This window comes from Acipenser ruthenus, chromosome 11, assembly GCF_902713425.1.
Source record: "Acipenser ruthenus chromosome 11, fAciRut3.2 maternal haplotype, whole genome shotgun sequence".
Lineage (NCBI taxonomy): Eukaryota > Metazoa > Chordata > Actinopteri > Acipenseriformes > Acipenseridae > Acipenser > Acipenser ruthenus.
In genome coordinates, this window is record NC_081199.1 from 40,406,305 (window position 1) to 40,431,099 (window position 24,795).

General features: G+C 42.5%; 3 protein-coding genes across 7 annotated transcripts; 2 read left to right on the forward strand and 1 right to left on the reverse strand.

Moving 5' to 3' along the window:
- Window positions 1-2,317: 2,317 nt before the first annotated feature.
- Window positions 2,318-13,970, forward strand: LOC117427206 (serine/threonine-protein kinase 17B-like). The gene is made up of 7 exons (XM_034045679.3): window positions 2,318-3,052; window positions 6,719-6,931; window positions 8,246-8,384; window positions 8,791-8,917; window positions 9,895-9,943; window positions 10,440-10,619; window positions 11,638-13,970. The coding sequence occupies exons 1-7, from the start codon at window positions 2,931-2,933 to the stop codon at window positions 11,867-11,869; spliced, it is 1,062 nt and encodes a 353-aa protein (XP_033901570.1). The 5' UTR covers window positions 2,318-2,930; the 3' UTR covers window positions 11,870-13,970.
- A 658-nt stretch (window positions 13,971-14,628) lies between these two features.
- On the reverse strand, window positions 14,629-17,631 carry LOC117426240 (mitochondrial protein C2orf69 homolog). Its single transcript, XM_034043642.3, has 2 exons — window positions 17,359-17,631; window positions 14,629-16,580 (listed from the first exon to the last, which is right to left on the reverse strand). Exons 1-2 carry the CDS (start codon window positions 17,629-17,631, stop codon window positions 15,795-15,797), a joined length of 1,059 nt encoding a protein of 352 aa, XP_033899533.1. The 3' UTR covers window positions 14,629-15,794.
- On the forward strand, window positions 17,574-23,120 carry ftcdnl1 (formiminotransferase cyclodeaminase N-terminal like 1). Of its 5 annotated transcripts, none has more exons than XM_034043644.2 (6): window positions 17,574-17,711; window positions 19,158-19,288; window positions 19,735-19,830; window positions 20,362-20,517; window positions 21,455-21,643; window positions 21,943-23,120. In XM_034043644.2, exons 2-6 carry the CDS (start codon window positions 19,174-19,176, stop codon window positions 22,356-22,358), a joined length of 972 nt encoding a protein of 323 aa, XP_033899535.1. In that variant the 5' UTR covers window positions 17,574-17,711; window positions 19,158-19,173; the 3' UTR covers window positions 22,359-23,120. The 5 variants fall into 5 exon arrangements, with proteins under 5 accessions (XP_033899535.1, XP_033899534.1, XP_033899537.1 ...); XM_034043643.3 differs by lacking the exon at window positions 17,574-17,711 and adding an exon at window positions 18,171-18,317; XM_034043646.3 differs by lacking the exon at window positions 17,574-17,711 and adding an exon at window positions 18,172-18,278.
- The last annotated feature ends 1,675 nt before the right edge of the window (window positions 23,121-24,795 follow it).

A 24,795-nucleotide genomic window follows, 5' to 3' on the forward strand; every position in this document is an offset into this window, starting at 1 on the left:
TCTTAAAATCAAGAAAGACAAGAGGGTCCCCCTGCCCCAGTACTGTGCTCCCATCACTAACCTCTACTGCCCCCTCCCAGTCCTTCATCTCTAACCACATGACTAGACCACACTGCCTCCCTCCTAGTCCCTCATCTCTTACCACTAGACCACACTCCCTTCTAGTCGCTCAGCTCTGACCACTAGACCATACTTCTTCCTAGTACCTCATCTCTAAACACTAGACCACACTCCCTCCCACCCATGCACCCAGTCAGTGGCGTAGCCAGGATTTTGTTTCGGGGGATCAATGGAGATTTTTTGATGATGGTTAATAACACTGGCGTGGAAAAGATTTGGTCATGAGGGGGCTGGAGGTGGATCGAGATTTTTGAACATGGCTGATATTTTTTCTTGTCCCACGTAGTTGAATAATTCATTTTGGGGGAGGGGGGGTCAAACCCCTAAAACCACCCCCCTAGCTACGCCACTGCACCCAGTCTCTCAGTTCTAATCACTAGACCCTACTAACTCCCTCCCAGTCCCTCAGCTCTAATCACTAGATCACACTGCCGCCCTCCCAGTCCCTCAGCTATAACCACTAAACCACTCTGCCTCCCTCTCCCCTTTACAATTGTATGGGTTGTGGCAGTTGCTGTATTGACTGTTCTATAACCAACCCTGCACCTGAGTCAATGAGCAGGCATGAGCTGGTTCAGGACTCAGGGTCGTCCCGTCCCGTCCCCCCTCATTGTGCTCCTTTAAAGAATATTGTAGAGTGCAGTAACTGTCATGTCCAGGGTACAGTGAGGTTTGTATTTATGTTGATATTGCTGTACTCGATAGACACTTTTTTTGCACCCTAGGGAACAACATGACTGAATTAATTTGAATTCATAAGCAATATGTGGACTGGGTGTACAGAGCAGACACACTAATAAAATCACCTTTTCTACTGTCAACACCGTGGCTGTCTCTGTGATCCTTGCTCTTCTCATTGACTGTGCTGTTTTAATGAGTCTCGGAATGGGCACTGGTTCCTGAGAGGATCCAATCTTGACTGGGCTGAGGAAGCCACTGTCTTCAGCACCGCTTCCCCAAGCTGGTTTGCATGGACACTGCTGCAGGACACCCCCACACTGAAAGCAACAGATTGTGATGAAACTTGTGTCTGTGATCATATGCAGTTGCATATGCTGTGGGTGTATGCAGGTAATATTGACAATTTTTTGTGGTAAGGCTGTTGCCACCTGTGGTGTGTTTAAATACACAGGACCCTGTGGGTTCACAGTGCTTTAAAGAATGCAGTTTTGTATTACACACATTTTAGTGTTCATGAAACTCTTCAGCACTCCCAGGCTTCTTTAATTAACAACAGACTTCCTGTCTGGCACGTGTTTGTAGCCCAGTCAGATTCCAGGACACTGCCACTGTAACAAGCAGCTTCCGCAGTGAAGCAGGGTAAGACAGGCACTCCCTGCATTTTATAGATTTAAAAAAAAACAAAAAACTATAGATTACTACAGGGAAACTTTAGGATTTTTAGATAGATAGCTGTAGAGCACACCCATGTCTATAGATATCTATACTGTTCTACAGATCTGTAAAAATTTACATTTTCTGTAAATATCTATACGTTTGTTTGTATAGGATTATTTTTGTTATTTTTTGTTATTGAACACCTCCAGGCCGGGAGGTGTGCTGATCTCATGAAGAAGTTGCATTTCTGGCCAAACAGTGTTACTAATAAGTACAGTGAAGTACACTGGTTAGGGCACAGTTTTTTGGGACACAACAGGCTAGGCAATAATGAAATGACCTACCCCCAACAGAGGTGGTCCAACACGTTTTTTTCCAGGAGCCTGGATACTTTAGGAATGAAACCCACATCAATCCGCTCACCACACTTCGAAGTAAAGTACAGTACTGTATCACTACTCCAATACAACCGCTATGGACCTTGGCCGCTAGGTGGCGCCTTTATTGGCCGCTAGGTGGCACAGCAGAAGAGAAAAACACTCATTAAAGCAAAATTAGAACAAACATATCTAACGTTGTTTACTGGTATTTTACTCTTAAAAAAAAAACAATAAAAAAAAACTTTATTTCAAAAGCTTAATAAAAAAAGATCGTTGATTTACTACTCTCTACAAAAATTAATCTAAAAGTAGAGTGGTGAGAAGAGGAGGAGGTACAAAACCGTTTTTATGAGATAGATATAAAAAGAGAGAAAATAAATGTATTCAAAGAAATATATGTTCACTATACTTACAGTACAGAATCGCACGGGAAACCCCGACCCCGCCCAGTGCCGGCTGCGATTGGTAGATCTGAAAAGGCTGACGTAATGCTGGCACCGGAGCTCGGTTTTCAAACGAAAAGTTCCGTCTGTACGGGTAGGGTGACAGGGCAGCGAGGGTTTGTGTGTGATAATAATAATAATAATAATAATAATTAAAAAAGAAAACAAACGCCTTTTGGACGTCTTCGCCCTTGGAAGAGACAATAAAAATACATTTATTTCTGGAAACAGTTTTGGATAAAGCCGGAAAACTAAGACAGATACCGCTTTTAATTTTTCCCCCAGTTTGACACGACAGCGCTCGTTTTACGCCGGGCTGTGCGAGTCTGAACTGTGTGCGCGACGGACTGATTCATGAAGAATGTACATTTTTTGTCAAGGAGAATTTGTTTGCCATGCCAATGCTGGTGTTACGAGAAGTGATCTTTGATGGGACTTGGGTGGACGTTTCTTCAAGTTATTAACAACAACAATAATAAGCAACGGCATACACAGTTTACAATATAAATACAATACAGATTTTTAGAAACCAGTTATTAAACTAAAGAAAGTGACCGGGAACTGCTGTTGAAAGACGGACTGTTATTATTATTATTATTATTATTATTATTATTATTATTATTATTATTATTATTATACTGTGCTAATAATGTCCAGGAAGAGGTCAGAGAGTAAGTCTTCTCCGCCGGGACTGCTCACTGAAATTCAGACCCCGATCAGGACGGACGGTTTGGACAGTCATTACCACATCACCTCAGACGAACTTGGCAGGTAATCTACACCTATACGCCGTCCTTTTGCTTAAATCCCTGTCTTGTCTTTTTCTCTCTTATAAAAGTTGTGCAGTTCCCCTTGCTTTTCTCCAGTTATGCTATGCATTTACCGTAGTAAACGTGTGTTTATTATTATTATTATTATTATTATTATTATTATTATTATTATTATTATTATTTGCAAGGGTGTCATGTGCTTTGCCTAGCATTCGCCAAGCTTTATAATACTTTTTTACTATGGGAAATGTTTACTAGAGTGTCAGATATTTAAATATGTAGAAATACTGAAGAAGATACGCCTTTTATTGCATCCTAAAAATGTGTTCTCAGTGAATTAGCCTTCCTGGCTGAGTGTGTACTACACAGTTCCTGAGTGTGCCCTCATGTGACTTCTGCTTCATTTGAAACCAGGTCAGTTGGCCTTTTTAATCGTTTAAATTGAAAATAAGCAAAAACGGTTTCATGTAATAGAACACACATTTTAAAAGCATACAGCCATAAATCACTTAATCATAAAATCCAATATGGAGGTGTACTTGCACTGTGAGCTGTAGTTTCCCAGAGACTGGCAAACCCCTTCAAGCTGTACTGAAACTCCCACAAACCATGACAGGGAAACTTATGATAATTTCATTTCTCAAACTTTTATAATACCAGGAAATACCAGTCATATATTTTACAGAACACTCCTACCACCACTGAATATTATGAACACACTCTCTCTCTATGCAAAGCTTGTTTTAAATACCATGCTTGCGTGGACCTGATGCTGGTGGATACCCATGCCGAAGCCCCGGGGGCCTGTGTTAATTTACTTGGGGCAGGTTGGTTAGAAACAGCGTTGGGTTGTGTTGGTTGTGCTGCTAAGTGGAGTTCAGTTCAGTACATCCTGACACTAGACTTTTGACTCGTCCCTAGGGAATGGCAATGCAGGATCAGTTCTTTTTGTTTCTTTGTTTTGCTTTCTTTCTTTCACAGTAGCAGTGCTAAAAATCAAATCTTAGGCAAGCGTTCAGGTGAGAAGTCCTTATCAATGTCTAAACTGCCAAAGTGTCTTTGTACTAGTTGTGATTGAGTGTTTTAATCTCTCCATGAGATATACACATGTTTAGAGTTTAAAGTGACTGCATGAACCTTTTCCACATTTAGAATTGCTCCTAAGGTTTTAAACTCTTGTCAAAGGTACAGAAATATAGAGCTTGGCTGTAGTGTGTACTGTACACCAGGGTGTGTGCAGAACAGAGTAACGTTATTTATTCAATATGTGTGTTTCAATAGTCAATATTTAGTCGGCCTTTTCCATGTCCACATGAATGCTGTGCACATCCACAGTACTACTGTAGTGAGTGCATCATGAAAAAGTAACCGAGCTACAAACGTGTGAACATGTTTAACCCTAAAGTTTAGAAACTCCAGTGGAATCTAACAGCTCTGTATAGTCATGATAAGGTGGCACTTTGGCCTTGCAGTGTTGGCCCCTAAGTGTTGAGGTTTGGGGAGTAGATTTGCTGTTGCCAAGGTTACCCTGTAAATACGGCAGATTCCTGTATCTGCCGACTCATTGTGCAGAAGTTTGATTTCATGGGTTTGCCTGCCACTTACAGTACTTACTCACTCACATAAAACAGGACCTTTCCCATCAACTTCCACCTCGTCTTACCTGCAGCTTTGGGAGGAATATGTCTCTAGATCGACATGCAGGTCACATTGCGATATGCAGATAGAATCATGCTACAGGAGATGGTCTTCATGGGCAGTTTAGATTAGTATCTTTTACCTTGAAACATTTTCACTCCAGGGTAAAACACACAAACAATACTAATGAAGTAAGACAGCAATGTGGAAAAATATATAGGGCTGCATCCTAAGACGCTGAACTTGAGGCTGTGAAACTAAGGGTAGAGCGCATGCAGGAATTTAGAGCTGACTAGGACAGATGTGGATTAATTTTACGGACGTCTAGAATTTTCCAGTCAGGGAAAGTGATGAGACAGTTGTTTAGCAGTGCTAAAGGAAGGGCAGGTGTACTGTGAAGGTGAATTCAGAGTCGGCTGGAATGTTTGCAGTGCTGCTATGCAAAGCCCCACCTAACTGACGTGAAGAAGCCATCTCTCAAGAGGTTCTGTGTGTTCCTCTGAAAATGCTGAGCTCTTTTGCCTTATGTCTAATGTTATCTCAGCTATTTGAGTAACATTCAACTCTGGAGACCGGTCTACCTTGAATCTCCAGACCAGAGAGACATCAAATCGCCCCCAGTGTCGGTCACACAGTTCAAGTATGAAGTGCTGCTGTGTAGTAGAATTGTGCTATAGGATGTTGCTGTATTGATGTCTTTTAATAAATAAGTAATGCACTGTACATTAGTGAGGTATTTGAGGGCTGACATTTTGGAACAAATGCTTTTAAAAAATCCATACTTTTAGACAATTACAATTTGAGTCTCTCTCAAGGAACAGAGTGAACTGACTGGGTGAACGCTCACCGGAGTTATGTATATTATTTATTATTTATGTGGGTTGATGTAACCCCACAAAATACTGTATATTGTTCCTGTTGCAGGATGTGTGAATAGATGAGGGGCTTGAATCAGTAACACTTTGTTTTTAGTCATCTGTGGTAGCAGGAGGAAGGATATGAGCACATGTTTAAATAGCGTGGTGGAGAAACAGGAACAGCTGGCTTCAGGGTTCCTCTTTCATTGTTTCTGTAGCTTTCTGTTCTTCTGAGCTTGGTGGTAAAACTGAGTGCATTGGCAAAGTGACTTCCACTCAATAGGAAAGGTATTTATTGTAGTTTAAAGACAAGCCTAGTGTTGAAACTACCCCCTTGTAGAACAAAAGATATGAAATGTTTGCACCATTGAGTGTTGCTTCCATCCATTAAGCGATCCATTAAGATGACCCTATTGAATTCCTTTTTAAAGATGTGTTTAAATAGCATCTGCGTTCAGTTTATCAAACTGATAGAGATTGCATGTTGGCTCGATTATGCTTGCGCTGAACAGTCATCAGCAGACTTTTAAGAGCTGTAGATAATTGCTTGTGATGGTTCGTTTGTTTCTGACCACAATGCTGCAGCAGAAAAAGAAACAGGAACAAACGCATGTTGCAAAACCTGTTTATGGTCCTTCGTGTTCAAGCGCCACCCTCTTGGCTAATTAGAAGCTGTTCTTATTGCTTTATAGAGACAGGGGTTATTAAGGGTAGATCAGTTGCCACATCTCGCCAAAAAAAATATGATCCAGGATGTCTTGTTGAAGAATGGGAAACTGGCACAGTCTGTGTTAAGGTTAATCCCCTTTTTTTTGCTGTTTTTGAGATGTTTGACTTATTGAGTGACTAGTAACAATTACAAGTATAATTATAGGTATTTAATGGTAGCAATTGCTGTTGTCAATCAGGTTCGGAACAATCAATGCTTCTAAACCTGTGTTCACTTAAACCTAACTCAATTATAGCTCCATACTGGTTTACATGCAGGAAATCGAGCAATTGATTCCCAAAGCCGGTCTCCAACAGGTTTCTTGAATCTGATTAGTTATTGTGTAAATAATAGGAGGCATCTTATAAACACTCTCCTCTCTCTCTCTCTCTCTCTCTCTCTCTCTCTCTCTCTCTCTCTCTCTCTCTCTCTCTCTCTCTCTCTCTCTCTCTCTCTCTCTCAGGGGTAAATTTGCCGTGGTTAAGAAGTGTGTGGAGAAGTCCACAGGGAAGGAGTATGCTGCCAAGTTCCTGAAGAAGCGTCGGAGAGGCCGTGACTGCAGAGTGGAGATCGTGCACGAGGTGGCGGTTCTAGAATCAGCGCGGTGGAATTCACGCGTGGTCAACCTGCACGAGGTGTACGAAACAGAGCACGAGATCGTCCTGGTCCTGGAATAGTGAGTACCGGGGCTGCTTGGGTTTAACCATTGCATACTTCAAAACTAGAACGGCAAACCTGATCAAAACTGCTCACGAAATATGATACCAGAAGATGATTGGTATGAGAAGTGTTCAGTTACATCTTAATTGATTGTCCAGTGTACTGGATGAAATGCAACAAGAGGTTAAGCCTGGATCATTCTAGACTGCCATTCCATGTTCAGCAGTCTCTGTTTCCTTGGTAATCTGAAGGTGACACCTGGGGGTGATTCCTCAATATTGTTGTGTGTCTGTCTACATTGTTACATACAGGCCAGGGGTAGGGCACTTAGTTTGCATGTTTTTTTCTCTTTTTTTCCTCTCCGTTTCTAAGTGAGCTCATGGCTATCTCAGTATGAGTGACAAACAACCCCCCTCACTCACACACTCACGCACAACCCCGGCAGGATTTACAGCGTCTGATCATTTTAAAAAACCCTGTAGAACTTTAAGCCTGTCCTTCAGTATTGTTCCTCCTAATGCTAAAACAAAGAGAAACTGAATGTAAAAGTGCACGTCACTACACTGGAGTTGGAATGTAGTGTTTCTTCTGCTAATCCTCGAATAACAACACTGCACTCAGAATATAGGCACAGTTGTTACAATGTTGAAGCCCTTAAGTTTATTGTGCATTTTCATCTCTGGGGGTGGCAGTGATGAACATCTACAGCACAGTAAATGTGCTTGACTAACAAGCCTCAAAAGGCACACTACTGTCTGCACTGTAAATGTTCACACTTGTACAGGTTGCTGTTAGCTGTGGTGTCTCTTTGTGTTGAGACACTGTACACAGTAGCTGGGCTTGTCCTGGCTGGTGCAGAGGTATCAAATACCTGTTGCATGCCCACATCCTCATCTAAATGTGTCAGTATAGCAGAGCACTGTCTCCTTATGCCACAGGCAGCTCAGCTGCGTGATGTTTTTCTTTTGTTGGGGCTGTTGCTACACAGGCAATGGGCGAGGTCCTGCGGATTGAACCAGCGCAATCTTGTCCTGCATTACCTAATCTAATGACACTGACACAGAGGTTGTGAAACGAGGCTTTTACCTGATAAGGAGCGTGTTTACTCTTACTAGCAACATTGTAATAACGCTGGAACTTCATGAAAGCTGTGAGTAGAAGTGTTGAAATCCTGGTATAAGGAACACCTTTCTCGTGGGAAACTAGTTGTTTTTAGTAATTATCACTTAGTAGCTGAAATGTAGCTGCTGCCCCTTTGCAGCCCTGCTTTGTGATTGAAGTGTTGTAGCTGTGGTGTGGGTCCTCATGCCCTTCATGCTGTGTGTTTCAGTGCAGCGGGGGGCGAGATCTTTGACCACTGTGCTTCGGAGGAGGCGCTGACAGAGAGGCAGATCACCCGGCTCCTCAGACAGACCCTGGAGGGAGTGCATCTGCTGCATCAGAACAACCTGGTGCACCTCGACCTCAAGGTGACACAGCCTGATGAACTGCTGGCTTAGTTCGTGATTGTAGTGCGGGGATGAGTATTCAAAAGAAATGTGTGGAAAAAAGTACCATGTTTGTGCGTAATCATGCATATAACAGAATTTAGAAACTGGTTTCATGCAAAGGAAATGGCACCCGAAATAACCTGAGTAAAAATGTGCAGTGATTTATTTACATGTAGAGGAATTGATTTCTTTCTACTAACTGGCCAATATCACATTGTCTACAGGCTTCTGACTGGTTTTGCATATCCTGATTTTAAACATTTTCTTTTTGTCAAAATGTGTTTCCCTTTTATTGCAGTTCTGAAGCATTGAAATCTTTCTAAAATTCTTGTTTCTCTCCGCTGTTTTGGTAACCCCTTTCCCCCCACCCTTGTGTATCCTGCAGCCTCAGAACATCCTGCTGACCAGCCTGTCTCCCCTGGGGGACATCAAGATCGTGGACTTCGGCCTGTCAAGGAGGCTGGGGGCAGGCAGTGAGCTGCGTGAGATCACGGGGACCCCAGAGTACGTGGGTAAGAGAGCGAGAGCGAGAGCGAGAGCGAGAGAGAGAGTGGAGCCGGATCGAATCAAACTCAAACAGGCTTCACTATCCAAACAACGAAAACCATTCTCCCACTGCTCTTCTACACAGGCTCACACTTAAGCCTGGTTCATGCGTCAATCTACTTCAATATTGTCAGATTTATTAGATGCAAGATTAAGAGGAAATGCTTCGGTGGGCCTGATTTAAGTGAAGGTATCTAGTCGGTCTCCTGGAGGTCGTGAGACTGAGGTATGAACCAGCCTTCCAGAAGCTGGTTTTACTCCGGCACTGCAGGGCTTGCTTTTGCTCCAGTGTAACGTTTGCACCACTTTTTCTTTTCTAAATGAAAGTGGAGGCTCACTGCTGTGTGAGTCTGGAGAGTGAGCAGCAGAGACTCGTGTTGTGAAGCACACATGGAAAGGGATGCGCTCCCTTGCAGATATTTCCTGAGGAAATCATGTCCACTGGCATGTTTATTCAATGGTTAATTTATCTAGAGGTTTAAACAACAGGAACAAAACATTCTAAGAGTTTATTTCCATATTAGTCTTATAACAGAAAAATATCTAAGAATACAGTATTCTGTGCATTTGCAGTCATTTTAGCTACAGAGACGTTTTAGAAGGAATGATTAATTTCACATGTGGAGACACTTACTGCACATATTAAACCCCCAGACTAGAATTTCCACTGCAGGAAAATTGCCTACGCCACACATTTCCTATGGACTGCATTTAAAAGTGTTCTTGGAATTACCTAATGCAGAAAGAAACCAATTTGCAAAGCTTAATATTTTTAGGCAGAACTTTTCTTCATTTGTTTTTATTTAGCATTTTTCTTTTCCAACCAACTAACCAAGATACAAACCAGTGTGTGGTCCTGTTACCTTGAATGTTAGCTGTAAATCTGATTACTTTAATATAGCATCCACTTACAAAATCATAATGAATTTCTGTTTCTTTTCAGCGCCAGAAATACTGAACTATGAACCCATAACAACAGCAACAGACATGTGGTAAGTCATTCCACTGTGCAATAGTTTGCAAACTCACAAACAAGTGTATATCAAGTTATACATTGCCCAATTATAGTAGTAAATGTTTTTCACTATATCAATCTCCTAGTCCAGTCATTGTCTTAACTACTTACCATGACAAGGTGTAATGGGGTATGGTTAGAGTGCTGGGCTGCAGTCTGGAAGGCAGTGGGATTGAGTAGCTCAGTGGTTAGAGTGCTGGGCTGCAGTGGGATTGAGTAGCTCAGTGGTTAGAGTGCTGGACTGCAGTCTGGAAGGCAGTGGGATTGAGTAGCTCAGTGGTTAGAGTGCTGGGCTGCAGTGTGGAAGGCAGTGGGATTGAGTAGCTCAGTGGTTAGAGTGCTAGGCTGCAGTGTGGAAGGCAGTGGGATTGAGTAGCTCAGTGGTTGGAAGGCACTGGGTTTGAGTAGTGAACCACAGTATATCCAGGCAGTCAGACTGCAGATTGCTCTATAGTCTTGTTTATTCCGTGCAGGAGTGTGGGGGTGATCGCGTACATGCTGGTGACGGGTGAATCTCCGTTCGCGGGAAACGACAAGCAGGAGACCTACCTGAACGTGTCACAGGTCAACGTGGAATACTGCAAAGAGGCCTTCGCTGGCGTGTCGGAGCTAGCTGTCGACTTCATCAGGAAGCTGCTTGTCAAATCAGCAGAGTGAGTAATCACACACACACACACACACAGACTGCCGTTCCTGACACAGCATAGAGAGAAAACACACAATTGAGCTCATAATAAAACCTGCCGTGGCTCAAACTGCATTGCTGTGGGAGTCTTATTTCCATTCCTGTGTGGGGTACCAGCATACTTGATGAGAATAATACGTCTTTGTTATAACACACAGGACATTTTGTCTGTTAAGTCTTGTGAACGGTGCTCACTGTGTATTTAAGAATTGCACGACAAAGGTTCAAACCCAACCTTGAACTGTCTGTAGTGTAAATCAGCAACAAGAATGTTATTATTTTACCTTTCTAGTATTATATGAGGAATAATGTACACCCAACTGTATTATATGTATCATAACAGGATTTCATATTTATATACCCATATTTATAAATGTTCATGGTAAAAATTTAAAACTACACAAATTGTCAGATGCAGTATAAAGTGCCTATCAGAAATACAATATATATTGGCATGTACAATTACACACTGATGAGTCAGTACTTCTGTTAAGGAAGCTTGATTTGAATAGGAGAAGCTGCATAGTCATTAGGGAACATCTTGTATTGCTCAATTAGCTTGGTGACTAAACTAAATGAATTGCCATATAATATAAAATCGGTTAGTCAAAAATGTATTTGGTCTTGGCTGTTGCGTTGTTTTTTATTTTTAATGTCTTAGAATAATACATGAGTGAGGAATCACTTGAAAAGTGCTGTTCTTACTAAAGCTCACAGGCCACTTGCTATCTCCAGTGTGTGGTAGTAGGAGCCCCATTGCATCCATTCCAGCTGACCAGATGTGTTATTGCTCAGTGGCGTGTAGGACAGAGAAATCAGCTGCTGGCTGGAAGCTTGAATACAACCGTAGTCTGTCAAAGCTCTACCATCTTTATGACAGAGAAAAACAAGTTTCCTATTTCAGAAATATCCAGTAATTAAAAACAGGAGGCTGGCATATTCTAGGAAGGATTTTTGTTACTGTTCTGAAACATGTTTGTTTTCAGGGACCGTCCGAGTGCAGCTGACTGCCTCTCTCACCCGTGGCTGTGGCAGGGGGCTTGGGGCTTGGACAGTGACCCACCACTCTGCCAGCCCCCCAGGGAGAGAAGCACAGGCAAGTGGGGCCCCCCCATACCCCTGGGAAACCCTGAGGACAAAGAAAACATTCTGGAGGAGTCCCCCTCCCTCCCCAAGAGGTTCCGCTTCGACTCACTTGCAGGAGAGAGCGCGCTCTGAGTCTGTGTGTCTGTGTTTGTGTGTCTGTCTGTCTGTGGGGTATCGAAGGTACGAGGTGCAGGATTATGTTCCACCTCAAATTCTCATACCCTCCAATAATCTCTCTTTTTTTAATGAAATGTCCGCTGCCGTGCTTAGCGTAAACTTAGCGTGAACGTAAAAATATATATATATATATACATACACATACACACACCACCCCCTGTAGCACTGCTTTGTAGATATTTGGGCAGAGCCCATTTCCATGTTTTCAATTGTGGATTGTGAAACTTTTCTGCCAAATTCTAACTAAAGCTAATCTTGCAAAAATGTTTCATCCTGTTTCAGTGATTCAGGATATTCTACCGTAAATGGCCCTATCTATGTGTACGTGCATCTGTGTGTGTGTGTGTGTGCTTGTATTTTTATGTCTTGAATTAGTAATCATATGGTTTGTGTTTCACTTTGGATTGAAGGAGTTTAGGCATGGCACTGCTTATGATTGCACTTTGAAAACCAGGATTTTTTTATGGTATTCCTTCCTGGAATGTGGCACTGGGTGTATTTCTATACACAGTGTAACTGTATCTGTATCTATATATAATGAATGCCAGTCGATACTGAAGTATTTAATACCACTCATTGTGCTATAGCTGTTTCTGTTAATGATTATCAACTATAGCTCTCTATTCTGCATTTGTAGGGCACATATTAGATTAGATTAATCAATCAAAATCTTTTTCATGCATGAACATTCCTCTGCTGAGATATTTACTGATGGCACTTTCAGGATTTACTTGTTTAATTTTCACACACAGAGACACCTAATGTGACCTTGGACCTGCCTTCTAACACAGTAAGACTCTCCTGTGCTTCCCCCATATCTCAAATTACTGTACAACAATCAAAAATCTGCACATCTTTAAAACAGAAAGAAGGGACAGAAAATACCTCATAAACCAAGACGACGCAGCACTAGAACAGGATATAAAACAAATAAATGAAAAGAAAGGGCCAGTCAAGCAGTTCATGGGGATTCAAACGTAGTGCCTGTATAATTACAAGCGCTAAACAGATAAGTTAGAAAACTACAAGCAAACTGAAGCAGCTAGTGGGAAACAAATACAACTCCACTAACCACATAATATTACTACACAACAAAATGTCATGCATTTCCCTTCAAAACCACATTGCTTTTAAGCAACTGAAGTAAGCATGTCCCAACTTCCACCCTTACTATCTCTTCTCTCTCTCTATAATTATTACTGTTGGTATTAGTATTTTTTTTTTTTTAATACAAAAGTAGTCCTTTCAAACAAATATTCAGAAAAAAGCCAACTGTATGTATGTATGTATGTATATATGTGCAATAATTTAGCTTCCAAATTTAACACAATACCAATTATTTTAGTCAATTTCAAAAACAAATAGCCATGTAAAAGTATTTTTTAATCAGGAAAAAAGTGCACTGCCCCTTCCCTTGCAGAGCGTACATTGTGCCAGTGTTACTTGCTGTCTGTAGTAAATGTGTGCTAAATTAAAAAGGTGGGAGTTCTCTATGCAATGGGGAGAAACCAGTGGGCAGTTATTTGTATTGGTGTGTTTTTACAGAAGGTGTTTGTCTGTGCTGTACTGGTGTTCTCCAGCTTGTTGTCCCTAGAGCCACACTGAGCACACACCTGATTCCAGAGGTAGAATATTATTAAAGAGCTGGCCGAGCTGGAAACAAAATATCCAAAGAAGCTTCATTTCAGCCTTATCCCTGCTTATGGTACGCAGGCTCTTTCTTCTGACAGGGGTCCTTGCACTTAGCTTGTATTTATTTTTATTTGAAATCATTTCTAAAACAATGTTGTCTTTAGTCAGTCCTCGGTTTCAGGAAGCGTGGAGAACACTTTGTAAAATAACTAAAAGAGAAAAGAATGTGTTTACAAAAATAATTCATCTGTATATTTATAGATTTCCTTTTTTTAGATAATGGATTTTTTAAGAGAAAGGGAGAGTATGTTTTTATTTTATAATTGGATTGTAAAAAGAGAATTATTTGTCTACATTTTTAAAAAGTGCTGGTCAAAATACAAATTAAGAAAATGTTAATAAAAAAATAAATAAATAATGGAAACTTGCATCTTATTTCTTTTAGGATCATAGAAGACACATTTACAAACAACTATTGCAACCTGTATACAGATCCCTTAATTGCATTGAGACATACATGGAATTACAACATCTGGAAGGTGTTGGCATTGTGGAATGTGATGTGTACTCAATCTCTGAATATCTATTGTGCTTAAAATGTTATTCAATAAGAAATCGGGACAGCTTGACATATAAACCTACATTTAAATAGCTATTCAGTTAAAAGGAATTTGAACTTTTTTTTTTTCTAAGAAAATATGGCGATGATGCACTGCTAAAAATGTGTTTCTTAAATTAGAAAAAGTTTATTTCAAGATCATTTTTTTTTCTGCAATAGGAGTCAGGTAAGACATTATTTCTGGTTTTAATATTCTTATAAGATTAGTACTAAGCAGCGTCTGTGAAACCAGCCTGTAGTGATTTCCACTTGGGGAAACCCACACAGCACAACTGTCTGGATAATAAGGCTACATTTTGTAAATCTGTTGCATGTGTGTTTATCAAGAGGAAGCCTTGAGGAAGTGCAGAGATCCTGTCTGTTTAGCAGCTGCCCAGTGACCCAGCTCCTGCATTCCCTTCTTAACCAATGAGGTCACAATTCACGGGATTCCAAAGAACAAAAACAAACCAAACACGCATAATAAAAGCTGCAGATCAGGTTTTTATTCAGAAGCAAGTCTGGAAGGAATTAAAGAAAAATGAGAAGCAGCTCAGCATAGCATGCAATTGCAGCAAGAGCCGGTTCCACAGCAGCTCAGTCCAGCGCCTCCCCTCAGCCCTTGACTGCTTCCCACGTAGAAAACAGAACAGTATTTCAGGCAGCAGAAATGCAGCTCTTATTATCTTTCATTTAAACGGTGCAAACTGGAGCAGGTCCCAATAGGAATCGCACCACAAAGGGAAGTGGCACTGATTTCAACTTATCAAATGAGAATCTTCACATGGTATTTCCTCTCCATTTGCAGAGCTAGAAAGAACAGATAAGAATAGTGAAGCCCTCCCCCACCTTGCTGCCTATGGTGAGGTGGACTGCAGGAAGTTTTGTGCTTCTCTTTGAATTAATTTAAAAAAATAATAAATAAATAAAAACTTGAGTGTGTAAACACCATTCAACAATGTGTAGTTATGATCAGCAGATTTATGAGATTGGGCTTGTCTTGCATGTGTCTCTAAATAAGAGCAAATGGGTCAATGAGAGTTTGGATAGCGTGTGTGTGCTTTAAAGTTTACTAGAGTAATCATGGAATGTTTAATCTCATTCAGAGAGCAAAGTGCTTCAGAGCAGGGGAGTGGATAGCAGCCTTAGAATGGAGACAGTGTTACCAACATTTACAATACCAGCAAACTGATTTCAAAAAACCAAACTAAACAAAAAGGAGGTACCTATGGTTGTATGTCATTCTTAAAAGCAATAAGCAGTATAACTGAAGTGTTCTTGAGGTTGTAGCTAACAAGATCATGCCATACAGCTCCCTCGCCATGTGCTTCCATTCCACACACAGGGTTTTGGACACATGGACTTTCCTTTAGAAGACATCTAGGTTTAGACGGTTCTTGGTTTGCTTCTTGTCAAAGCATCCGTCATTGAATTTTAGTTTCTTTAAATATTTCTAGATTTATAATGAATACCGGTGTTTTCTAACTGGTGTTCTTGGTATACTTTAATCTGAAATTTTTTAGTAAACATGTTTGTGTGTTAATTTGGGCAGACATTTGTTCACTGTTTTGGTGCCACTAAAGCAGATAATGACCTACATAGCGAATGGATGTGCGTGGCGAAGTAAATGGAATTATTGTGTTGGCCTCTTCAGAACTCCTCCAGCACGCGGAAGTGTTGCTCCAGGGAGGGCAGCTGATTTTCAAAGTGCAGTTTGTCCACAATGGGGACCCCCAGCTCCCGGAGCATCCGCACAAACCTCTTGTGCTCCTTCCCGACCCAGGCCCGCATGGGGTCACGCACCTCGTAGGGTGTGACGTGCGAGTGGACGCCGATCCCGCTGGAGGCCAGGTCCTTCAGCGCCTCCTGGCTGGTCACCCAGGTATTGCTACCCCCAGGATGTCCTCCGTCCAGCCAGTACATGTCAGTGATCCTTGCCACGAAGGGGGCCAGCTCGGGGTCAGCCCTGGCACCCCTCAGCTCGTACACCAGCTGGTTCAGGACCACGCAGCCTTTACTAAAACCCACCAGGGTCAGCGCCAGGTCAGAGGGCAAGGGGCAATGCAGGAGAGGAGAGGCGCCCACACTGCTGTTTCCCTCAGGGCAGCCGTTCGAAGCACGCGGACCAGGGGGCACGGCTCTGTTGAAGCTCCAGGAAGCTGTGCCTCCCCCGGCCGCCTGCCCCAGCGCGTGCCCCAGCAGGGCCCGGAGGTGGCGGAAGGCCCCGTAGTCAGGGCAGTGCTCCGGTGCCCCGAACAGGTTGCTCTCTACGAAGTTGTCGAAGCAGGTGAACTTGTGCAGGTACATGCGCGACGCCCGCACCACCCACACGTGGCTCCCGGGGAAACGCCTCGACAGCAGCTCAGCCACGTTCTCCAGGCTCCAGCGCTGCCACTGCTGGTTCTCGTGGTGCGAGGACATCACCTTGTGGAAATTCTAGGGGGAAAAAAGAAAACTATTACATGTTATTCAAGGATAGCATGCAGGACGTGTACTGTGGCAGAGCGAGTGTTCAATGTTCAGTTAAGATAGGTGCACATTGATAAACCTTGTGATCTATTACTGTACTTACAATCAATCATTATGTTTTATACTAGCATTGTATAATAGATACAGTGGTAGATCCGATATCTACGTGATACAGCCATCTGAAGTTTCTTGTATCAGATTGTTTGTATCAGATGGAAGTGATGTCACCCTAAGATTAGCTATACTGTTCAATTATTCTTATTGGACTGGATATCCAATCACAGTCACAGCCCGTCACAGCATGCATTTAAAGATGATGAAATAGAAGTCTGTGCAATATAATTAATGATGAATGAATTTGCATTGCCACATTACAATAACGTGAGGTGCCACATAATTGGCATGTGTCTATTTATTAAATAGAATTTAAAGAATGGAATAATAAAGTGTGAAGAACAACAACAAGAATAATAAGTATATTTACTATGCACACGTATTTATACCATCTTGTAAGAACGCGTATTAGCTTTTGAATAACCTGCTATTTATAAGTGATTCTAGTTTACATGTACACGTCATTCACACATATCGTCAGATTACAGCTACTGTAAATTAGTTTACTAGCCTACAGTAGTTGTGAATATAGAATAAAGACAATAGCAACACAGTACAGCAACACTTCAGTGCACATGGCGCTGATACAGTGATGTCTAGACTGATCAAATGACAGTCGTGCTTAGCCAACCTGTACATCTCCCGGGAAGAATATGACATGTCGATTCGCGAGTCCAGCCGTGGCTGTCTGAGCGCCTCCCCGGCTCTTGGGCGCAGCGGGGCGGAGAAGCAGCATGTCGTTTACTCGGTGAGGCTCGTAGCCCGGGACGGCGGGCAATCTCAGCCATCGCTCCGGGTCGGTCAGAGCAGGATTCAGCCCAGTGCTTTCTGAGGAGCCTACAGACGCGCTCATATTCCTTGCTAAGGCGATGAGAAACGGTAAAACCGCACGGAGGTCTACCATGGGACGGGGAGAAAGTGCTTGGAGAAGTCGGTGCTTTGGTCTGTCATCCGTGTGTGAGAAGGCCAAGCTGAAACTCGCAGGTAAGTTATTGACACTTAGCGACACCTGCTGGATGGAAACGGGAACGTCACCAGTAATGGTGAAATGCAAACATGAATTTCTCTGCCAGATAGTTTTGTGAAAACAGACATTTTCTGTTTGACCTTCATGTTTATCAGACTCACTCTGGCATTTTTATAAATGTATGTTAACAGTTAGAATTATAGCGGCATATCAATTAACTGCTGTACTATCACACGGGCACAGTTTTATCCGTTTGAAAAGTGTACTACTAGTGCACCACGGAATAATCGTGTTTAATAAAGCATAGGAGACATGACATTAAGCAACAACTATTACATTTTTTTAAATGTCGTGTTTCCATTAGTAATGCAAATAAATATATATTTATTAAAATAATCTGTACAAAGTTACAGGGTTTTATGCTGTGCATGGGCTGTATTACCCACGATTTGCACACGGGGGCGCTGTGTATTTCTTTTGAAGCAACGTGTCTCCGCTCCAGTCACAGGCACAGCTGCCTGTGGTTTCTCTGCAGGAGCTGTGGTGAAAGTTTCCCGGAGTTTGGCTGTGAAGTGTTCATTAGCGTAAGCGTGCTGCTACTTCTACTGCAAGTAACGCACATGGTATTGTATAAATGCGTTTAAATGCCCTGTACGACGCTTTCACATTCTTTTATCTCGCTGTTTGAAAATTAATGTTAGGATTTCTTTCGTGACCGGTGTAAATAATGATGCTTAAAAAAAAAAAGAATAATAATCTTACTAACTTGTACTAAAACTATAGGGGAGCCGGAGCACGGTTTATGAGCTCCGTTTCATTAAAGTCAGCTCATTTGTTTGATGTATTTGTAAAAGCAAACTGCTTATTGTACAGAGCCGACAGTATAATACAGTGTACAGAGTTTAGCCTTTGTCCAGGTGCAAAGTACCATTTTACTGTGAAACAAAAAATAAACGGTTATAGTTTAACAAGAAGTGTATCCAGTTGCAGAGACATTTGAGGAAAGAGACTGGTGTGTGTGTGTGTGTGTGTATATATATATATATATATATATATATATATATATATATATATATATATGTATGTATTTATTTTATGGGCAAATAAGAGACAAATTTCTGCTTTGTAAGAAATGTATTGCATGGGCAGTGCCATACCCTTAGAGGCATCGCTTTGGGGTCGGTGACTATTGAAGCATCACTGATTGGTGTGGAGCTGGGATGCAGAAGCACCTGCCAGCCGAGCTCCAAATCTAAGCCTGTCAGATCTGAAGTCTTTCCCACCCTGCCTGAAACTGACTGCAAGGGGGACATGCAGCTTGTATATATTACAAAGCACATGCCAATGGTGCCATTTGCATGACAGGTGAATCAGTGAGGAGATGGACAGCTCATTTACAGAAAGGCCTATGCTACACAATGTGTCCAGTCTATATAATACACATTTACACTGTGGCTGTTTAGGCACACAGCGGGCAGCATGTCCTCCTCAAGGCTGGGTCCTCGCTTGGCTGCCTGTCTGCTGAACATCTCAGAGGCGCGGAACAAGGAGATCGTGGAGAGGGTTGCCAAGGCAGCAGTCTATGATAAACAAGGTGAGCCAATCAGAACAACATGTTCCGAACATTCCACTTCATCTTACTGTGCCAGGAGTGTGTTCTTGTGCAGGGTAGGGTGGACTACCAGCTGACAAACATTCAAAACTGCATTAACTGTGTAGTGTGTTCTTTTTTAATGTTAAAACATGATTTATAATAGGCATGTGCAGTTCACCCTGTATCACACTTGCCCGCCCAAAGTGCTCATGAGAAGACAGTCTTATACCATGAGAGACAGGGGAATTATCATTATTAATATTATTATTATTGTACATATTGTGTGCTGTAAAACAAATACTCACAAACATTGCGAAAAGAATGCATTATGAATGCAATAACAGATTTTACATTTGGGGCGGGTGAACTTCCCTTTGTGTAGTTTTTGTTTTGTAAAATAAGTGCAGTATATATTAATGAGTTACCTGAATAACCTGTGTCTGCAGGGGGGAGGCATGAACAGACCACAGTGCTCAACATCTTCAGGGATTTTGATTATAACAGGTCTGTCCTCACCATCGCTGCGCCCATTGAGAAGCTAGGTAAGGAGTCATGGCTGCCTCAGGGCTGAGGGTCATTTGCAGGGTTCTTTAAAGAGAAGGCAGCTTCTGATTTGTATACAGTCTGTATTACAGTGCTTTACTGAGTTCAGAAGCTGCTCTTCAGTCGTACTTGCCAGCCGTTGACATGACATGACAGGCTAGGTCAGCCAAAGTATCTGCACGCTGTAAGAGCCAGTGCCATCTACTTCAGTCAAAAGTAAAAGTGGCTTGGAACACCAGGGAAGACTTGGGGTTTGATACAGCAAAGCTGCCTCAAACTAGGTCTCTCAGTCTCCTGGTTTCAAGCCACTGTTCCTGAAAAAGTGGCTTTGTGTGCCCTCGGCTTTAGATTTGTATTTACTTTTGCGTAAAATATGTATCTATCTATAAAATTATATATATATATATTTTTTTTTCTTGTAGGAAGTCGGTCACAAAAGTTACTATTGCCTTCTTGCATTTACTGTACACAGATAGGAGTACGTGCTAATGTAAGCAAGTGTCCCCGACGGTCTGTCCTCCCTCCTCTAGGTGGCGCTGTGATGTCTGCGTGCGTGGAGGCGTGTGATCTCATCGACATGGAGAAGCACAGTGGGGTTCACCCGTGTCTGGGGGCAGTGGACCTGGTCCCCATCTACCCCCTGTGTGAGAACGTGGGGCTAGGGGAGTGTGGCCTGACCGCGCAGGGTGAGGACTGGGAGCGGGGCAGCTTCATTCTCCAACTCTGTAGTTACCTACAGCTGGGGCCAAAAGTGTTGCATCGCCTTGAATTGTAGGATTGAGACCTACTAAAAAAAAACATGAAGATAATTTAGATCTTTTATTTAACGTCATGTAATCAAAGAAACTACAAAATGATACTGCAATAGTAGTAATGTATTTCATGTTAGATTTCGAAATGCCATATTTTTCACTTCGTCAGTTTTTTGCTGAGTATATGGAAAACTGCAAAGCAATGTGTAGTTCGATATGTTAACATTATTCAGCAGGTTTAATTTGACTTTATGAAGCAAAATGTGTTAATTCTATAGAGCGATGCAAAACCTTTGGTCTTAGCTGTAGAGTAGACCGTGCTAGTGGTGTTAGAGATCATATTGTAATAGTAATGTTTTGATTGTCATGTGATTGTGAGCTGCTGCTGTCTTCCAGGACCTTCTTGGAAATTAGATGTAAATGCAGTTGAAGTGGATTGCTCAGAATTGTCTAGTGCTGGTTTGCATTGTGTTTTGTTGCATGTTGTCTAGCGCTGGTTTGCATTGTGTTTTGTTGCATGTTGTCTAGCGCTGGTTTGCATTGTGTTTTGTTGCATGTTGTCTAGCGCTGGTTTGCATTGTGTTTTGTTGCATGTTGTCTAGCGCTGGTTTGCATTGTGTTTTGTTGCATGTTGTCTAGCGCTGGTTTGCATTGTGTTTTGTTGCATGTTGTCTAGCGCTGGTTTGCATTGTGTTTTGTTGCATGTTGTCTAGCGCTGGTTTGCATTGTGTTTTGTTGCATGTTGTCTAGCGCTGGTTTGCATTGTGTTTTGTTGCATGTTGTCTAGCGCTGGTTTGCATTGTGTTTTGTTGCATGTTGTCTAGCGCTGGTTTGCATTGTGTTTTATTATATGTCGCTTTTCACTGTGCAGATGTGGCAGAGGGGCTCACTCAGCAGGTCCCTGGTACCAGCGTGTTTCTGTTCGGGTTCGCTGACCCGCCTCGGTACCGCAGCTTGGTGGAGAGGAGGAAAGAGCTGGGCTGGTTCAAACAGAACCAGGACCTGCGGCGAGTCCAAACGGACCTGGGAGCACCGCCCAGCCACAGATATGGGCTCACAGGTCAGTACTGCACCAGGGGAGGGTAGTGTAGGGTGAAGGGATCCAAAACGGGTAATATGATAATATGCATGTTAAGTTAAATGAGTGATGTCCATATATTAATGTTTTGTTAGCAATAGAGATATTTTTCAACCGATAAAAAGATTCAACAGTACTTGAAAAAGCTGACCTTGAAGAGTAATGTTGCTCTTTGATACTGTTTTGACTGAACACTGAACATCATGACTAAGGCAGTGACCAGCCCTCTTTGGTGCTGCTGTGTAACTCCCCTGCTTCCTCTCTGTGTGTCTCGTGCACAGGTGTGGGTGCCAGCCCTTACGTGATGAACTGCAATGTGACGATTGCCACACGGGACCTGGCAGTAGGGCGGCGCGTGGCGGGGGCTCTGCGTGGCTCCAGCCCAGGCGGGGTACAGGGGGTGCAGGTCATGGCTCTTCCTCACGAGGGCGCTGTGGAGATCGCCTGTAACGTGGAGAGTGTCCAGGGTGGCGAGGAGGATTGGACTTCATACCTGATCCAGGGGGAGCGCTATTCCTACCCCCCGGCAGCCCTCATCGCCAGCCGTGTCTCGGAGCTGGCCGGGCAGCACGGCGTACGCACGCTGGGCACCGCCCTGGTGGGCTTCACGCCACAGGAGTGCAGGGGGCTGGCGGAGCGTGCACTGCAGCAGGGGGTGGCAGAGTACTGGAGGCAACAGCGGCCCGTGCACATGTGAGGGGCTGTGGAGGCGATCCAATCCGCTGCCATGCGTTTACACTGACCAGCGAAAAATGGTACCTGCCAACTATGATTAGCCAAACCAGTCTTTTACTAACTACATATTTACATTGCCATTGGCCAGTGTGCCTCCCAGTGCTTTCATCGGTGTCACTGGGCGTTATCTAAAACTCTAAAAGTCCAGTTACAATAGATTGCAAACAGCATGAGCTCACTCACAGCGCCTCAGCAAACTGCTGCTGCTCCAGGTACATGCTTGCAATCTCAGGGACCCCAACACAGTGCACTGTGATATTAATACATTGTGGTAATGTTGTTTAATAATGTGTTTTAGAAATGCAAATCATTCTCATCCTCTGATCCGTGCATGTAGGAGAGGACTGAATAAAAAGTTTCATTTGTTTCATTTTATCCATGAAGACTGTTTCCGCTTTAGTCCTAGTGTATAAAGATATCTTCCTCAAGTTAGTTTATATTATTCTGTAGACTGGAGCCTTGGTATTAAAATGCAGCTCCTACCTTTGAAGTGGTCGTGCATTGTACCCTCAGTCTGCTTTGGTTTATAATCCCTTGTTACCACACCTTGGCCGAGTGGTTAAGAGGTATTTGATTCCAATCCAATGGGGTCTCCTCACCTGGGTTTGAATCCTGTTTGTGGTGGCTATTCATTCCTTTACCCAAAGAAATAAATACTGTTATAGTGAAAAAGAATACTGTAACTATTGACAAATACAAAAATAAAAGCATGGTTATTAATTTAGATGCAACAAGAAAAAACAACACTGTTTATGTTGAAAATTGAATAATTATGAAAACCGAGTAGAGGAAAATTGAAACCGAATGGAGTGCAGATGCAAAACGGTTGCTGGTGCCCTGTGCTGTTTACAATGGCAGGTAGTGAAATTCAGCACTTATAGTGTAAATATTTTCTTTTTTGGTGTATTCTAAGAATGTATCAAAAATGTACTTATATTTGAACGGGGGAGGGGGGGGGGGGGGGTAATCTGAATTGGTATTACTAGAACCAGCAGTTCTACTAAGTGGCCACAGGATGGCACCATTAGACAAGGAATAGAAAAAGCTAAAATTATACCTGTCTCGCTGAAGTTCACTACTTGCACTACCCATTGTAGACTGCTTGCCAGAGTAGCTCTGAATTAATGAACTGTTAGTTCATGGAAGAAGGAAGCCAAGGAGGTGTTTGCTATTGTTTTGCAAACATTACAACGGACAGAGCTCGTTAAACCAGGAGTGCGTTCAATGAGGAGCGCACCCCAGGTCGTTATGTGGCTTTTCCTATTGAACGATGCGCACGCCGCCCGCGCTTCCACAGTAGCGAATCAGAGCTGCCTCGCTGGAGGTTCAGAATGGCCGACCTGCATTATCAGTGCGGTGGCTGCAAACTGCTTTTGTCCAAATATGGATTTGTATGAGCAACACGTGTGATAAGTAATATTGTTGCAGCAGAAACAATTCCACTTCTAGCAAGGCTGACATTTTGCTAAGTTTCTTAGTGCTGGAAGAGTGCCATTTGGATGTTTTTCTTGCCATTCCACTATGATGTAAACTTTCATACCCCCTACTACTGTACTATTGCATTGCACTCCATATAGACAGACTGCACTCAATTACCAGTACTTATGTTAGTACCAATACAAAAACTGTGGTACGGTATATAAAAAACTTGTTTCTAATCATTTTTAATTGAATGATAACATTTATTGACAGTAAATACACCCTAAGCTGAAACACATTTCCGTCTGAAAAATATATATATATTTTAAAATCCCAAGAGAAATTGCTTTAAGCCACCTATCAAGAAATGTGTGTTTGTTTTTTTAAACTAGGTTGTGCTTACATTCAGCTCTACCCCATGAATTCATCAGCCTTATCTAGAATACAAATTAAACCTTCTGGCAGCTGCCTTTGGATGCAGTGTTCTATAAGGTCGGCCACCTTCAATTACAGAAGGAAATTGGGCAGTAAACAATCTGACACAAAGGGTCCGAGTGCTACAGCAACACTAATCACTAGCCCAGATCACTAGAGTGCATCGCTGTGTTTAAACTGCAAAGCCTGCTGCATCAGATCCAAAGACAACTTGCCCTCTATTTTCTCAACCAGTATGTTTGGGTATCCAGTACTGGGAGATAGGAACAGGTGTTCCGGGGTAAACAGACCCTCACCGAAACAGCAGTTTAGAATATTTTGAGTTCATTTTTTGTATTATCCTAGCAGCATTGTGTCGATTTCCTTGTTGGCAGTAGGTACCCAGTGCCTGTCAATTGACTGTCCCTGTGTAATAAGAGTGGGGTGTGGAGGTACTGATTCCTAGAAATAACAAGCCACCTGAACCAAGAACCGCCCTAGACGAAGTTGGTGCACGCTATGGGCGGCTGCTGGGCAGTCTACTCCACTTTCACACACGCTGCAAC

Coding starts and splice junctions, on each gene's coding strand:
- LOC117427206 (XM_034045679.3), top strand. CDS start 2,931: ATGTCCAGGAAGAGGTCAGAGAGTAAGTCTTCTCCGCCGGGACTGCTC. Junction 6,932..8,245: donor ATCGTCCTGGTCCTGGAATA/GTGAGTACCGGG, acceptor TGTGTGTTTCAG/TGCAGCGGGGGGCGAGATCT. Junction 8,385..8,790: donor TGGTGCACCTCGACCTCAAG/GTGACACAGCCT, acceptor TGTATCCTGCAG/CCTCAGAACATCCTGCTGAC.
- LOC117426240 (XM_034043642.3), bottom strand. CDS start 17,631: ATGGTAGACCTCCGTGCGGTTTTACCGTTTCTCATCGCCTTAGCAAGG. Junction 16,581..17,358: donor TCTTCCCGGGAGATGTACAG/GTTGGCTAAGCA, acceptor TTTTCCCCCTAG/AATTTCCACAAGGTGATGTC.
- ftcdnl1 (XM_034043644.2), top strand. CDS start 19,174: ATGTCCTCCTCAAGGCTGGGTCCTCGCTTGGCTGCCTGTCTGCTGAAC. Junction 19,289..19,734: donor AGCAGTCTATGATAAACAAG/GTGAGCCAATCA, acceptor CTGTGTCTGCAG/GGGGGAGGCATGAACAGACC. Junction 19,831..20,361: donor TGCGCCCATTGAGAAGCTAG/GTAAGGAGTCAT, acceptor TCCCTCCTCTAG/GTGGCGCTGTGATGTCTGCG.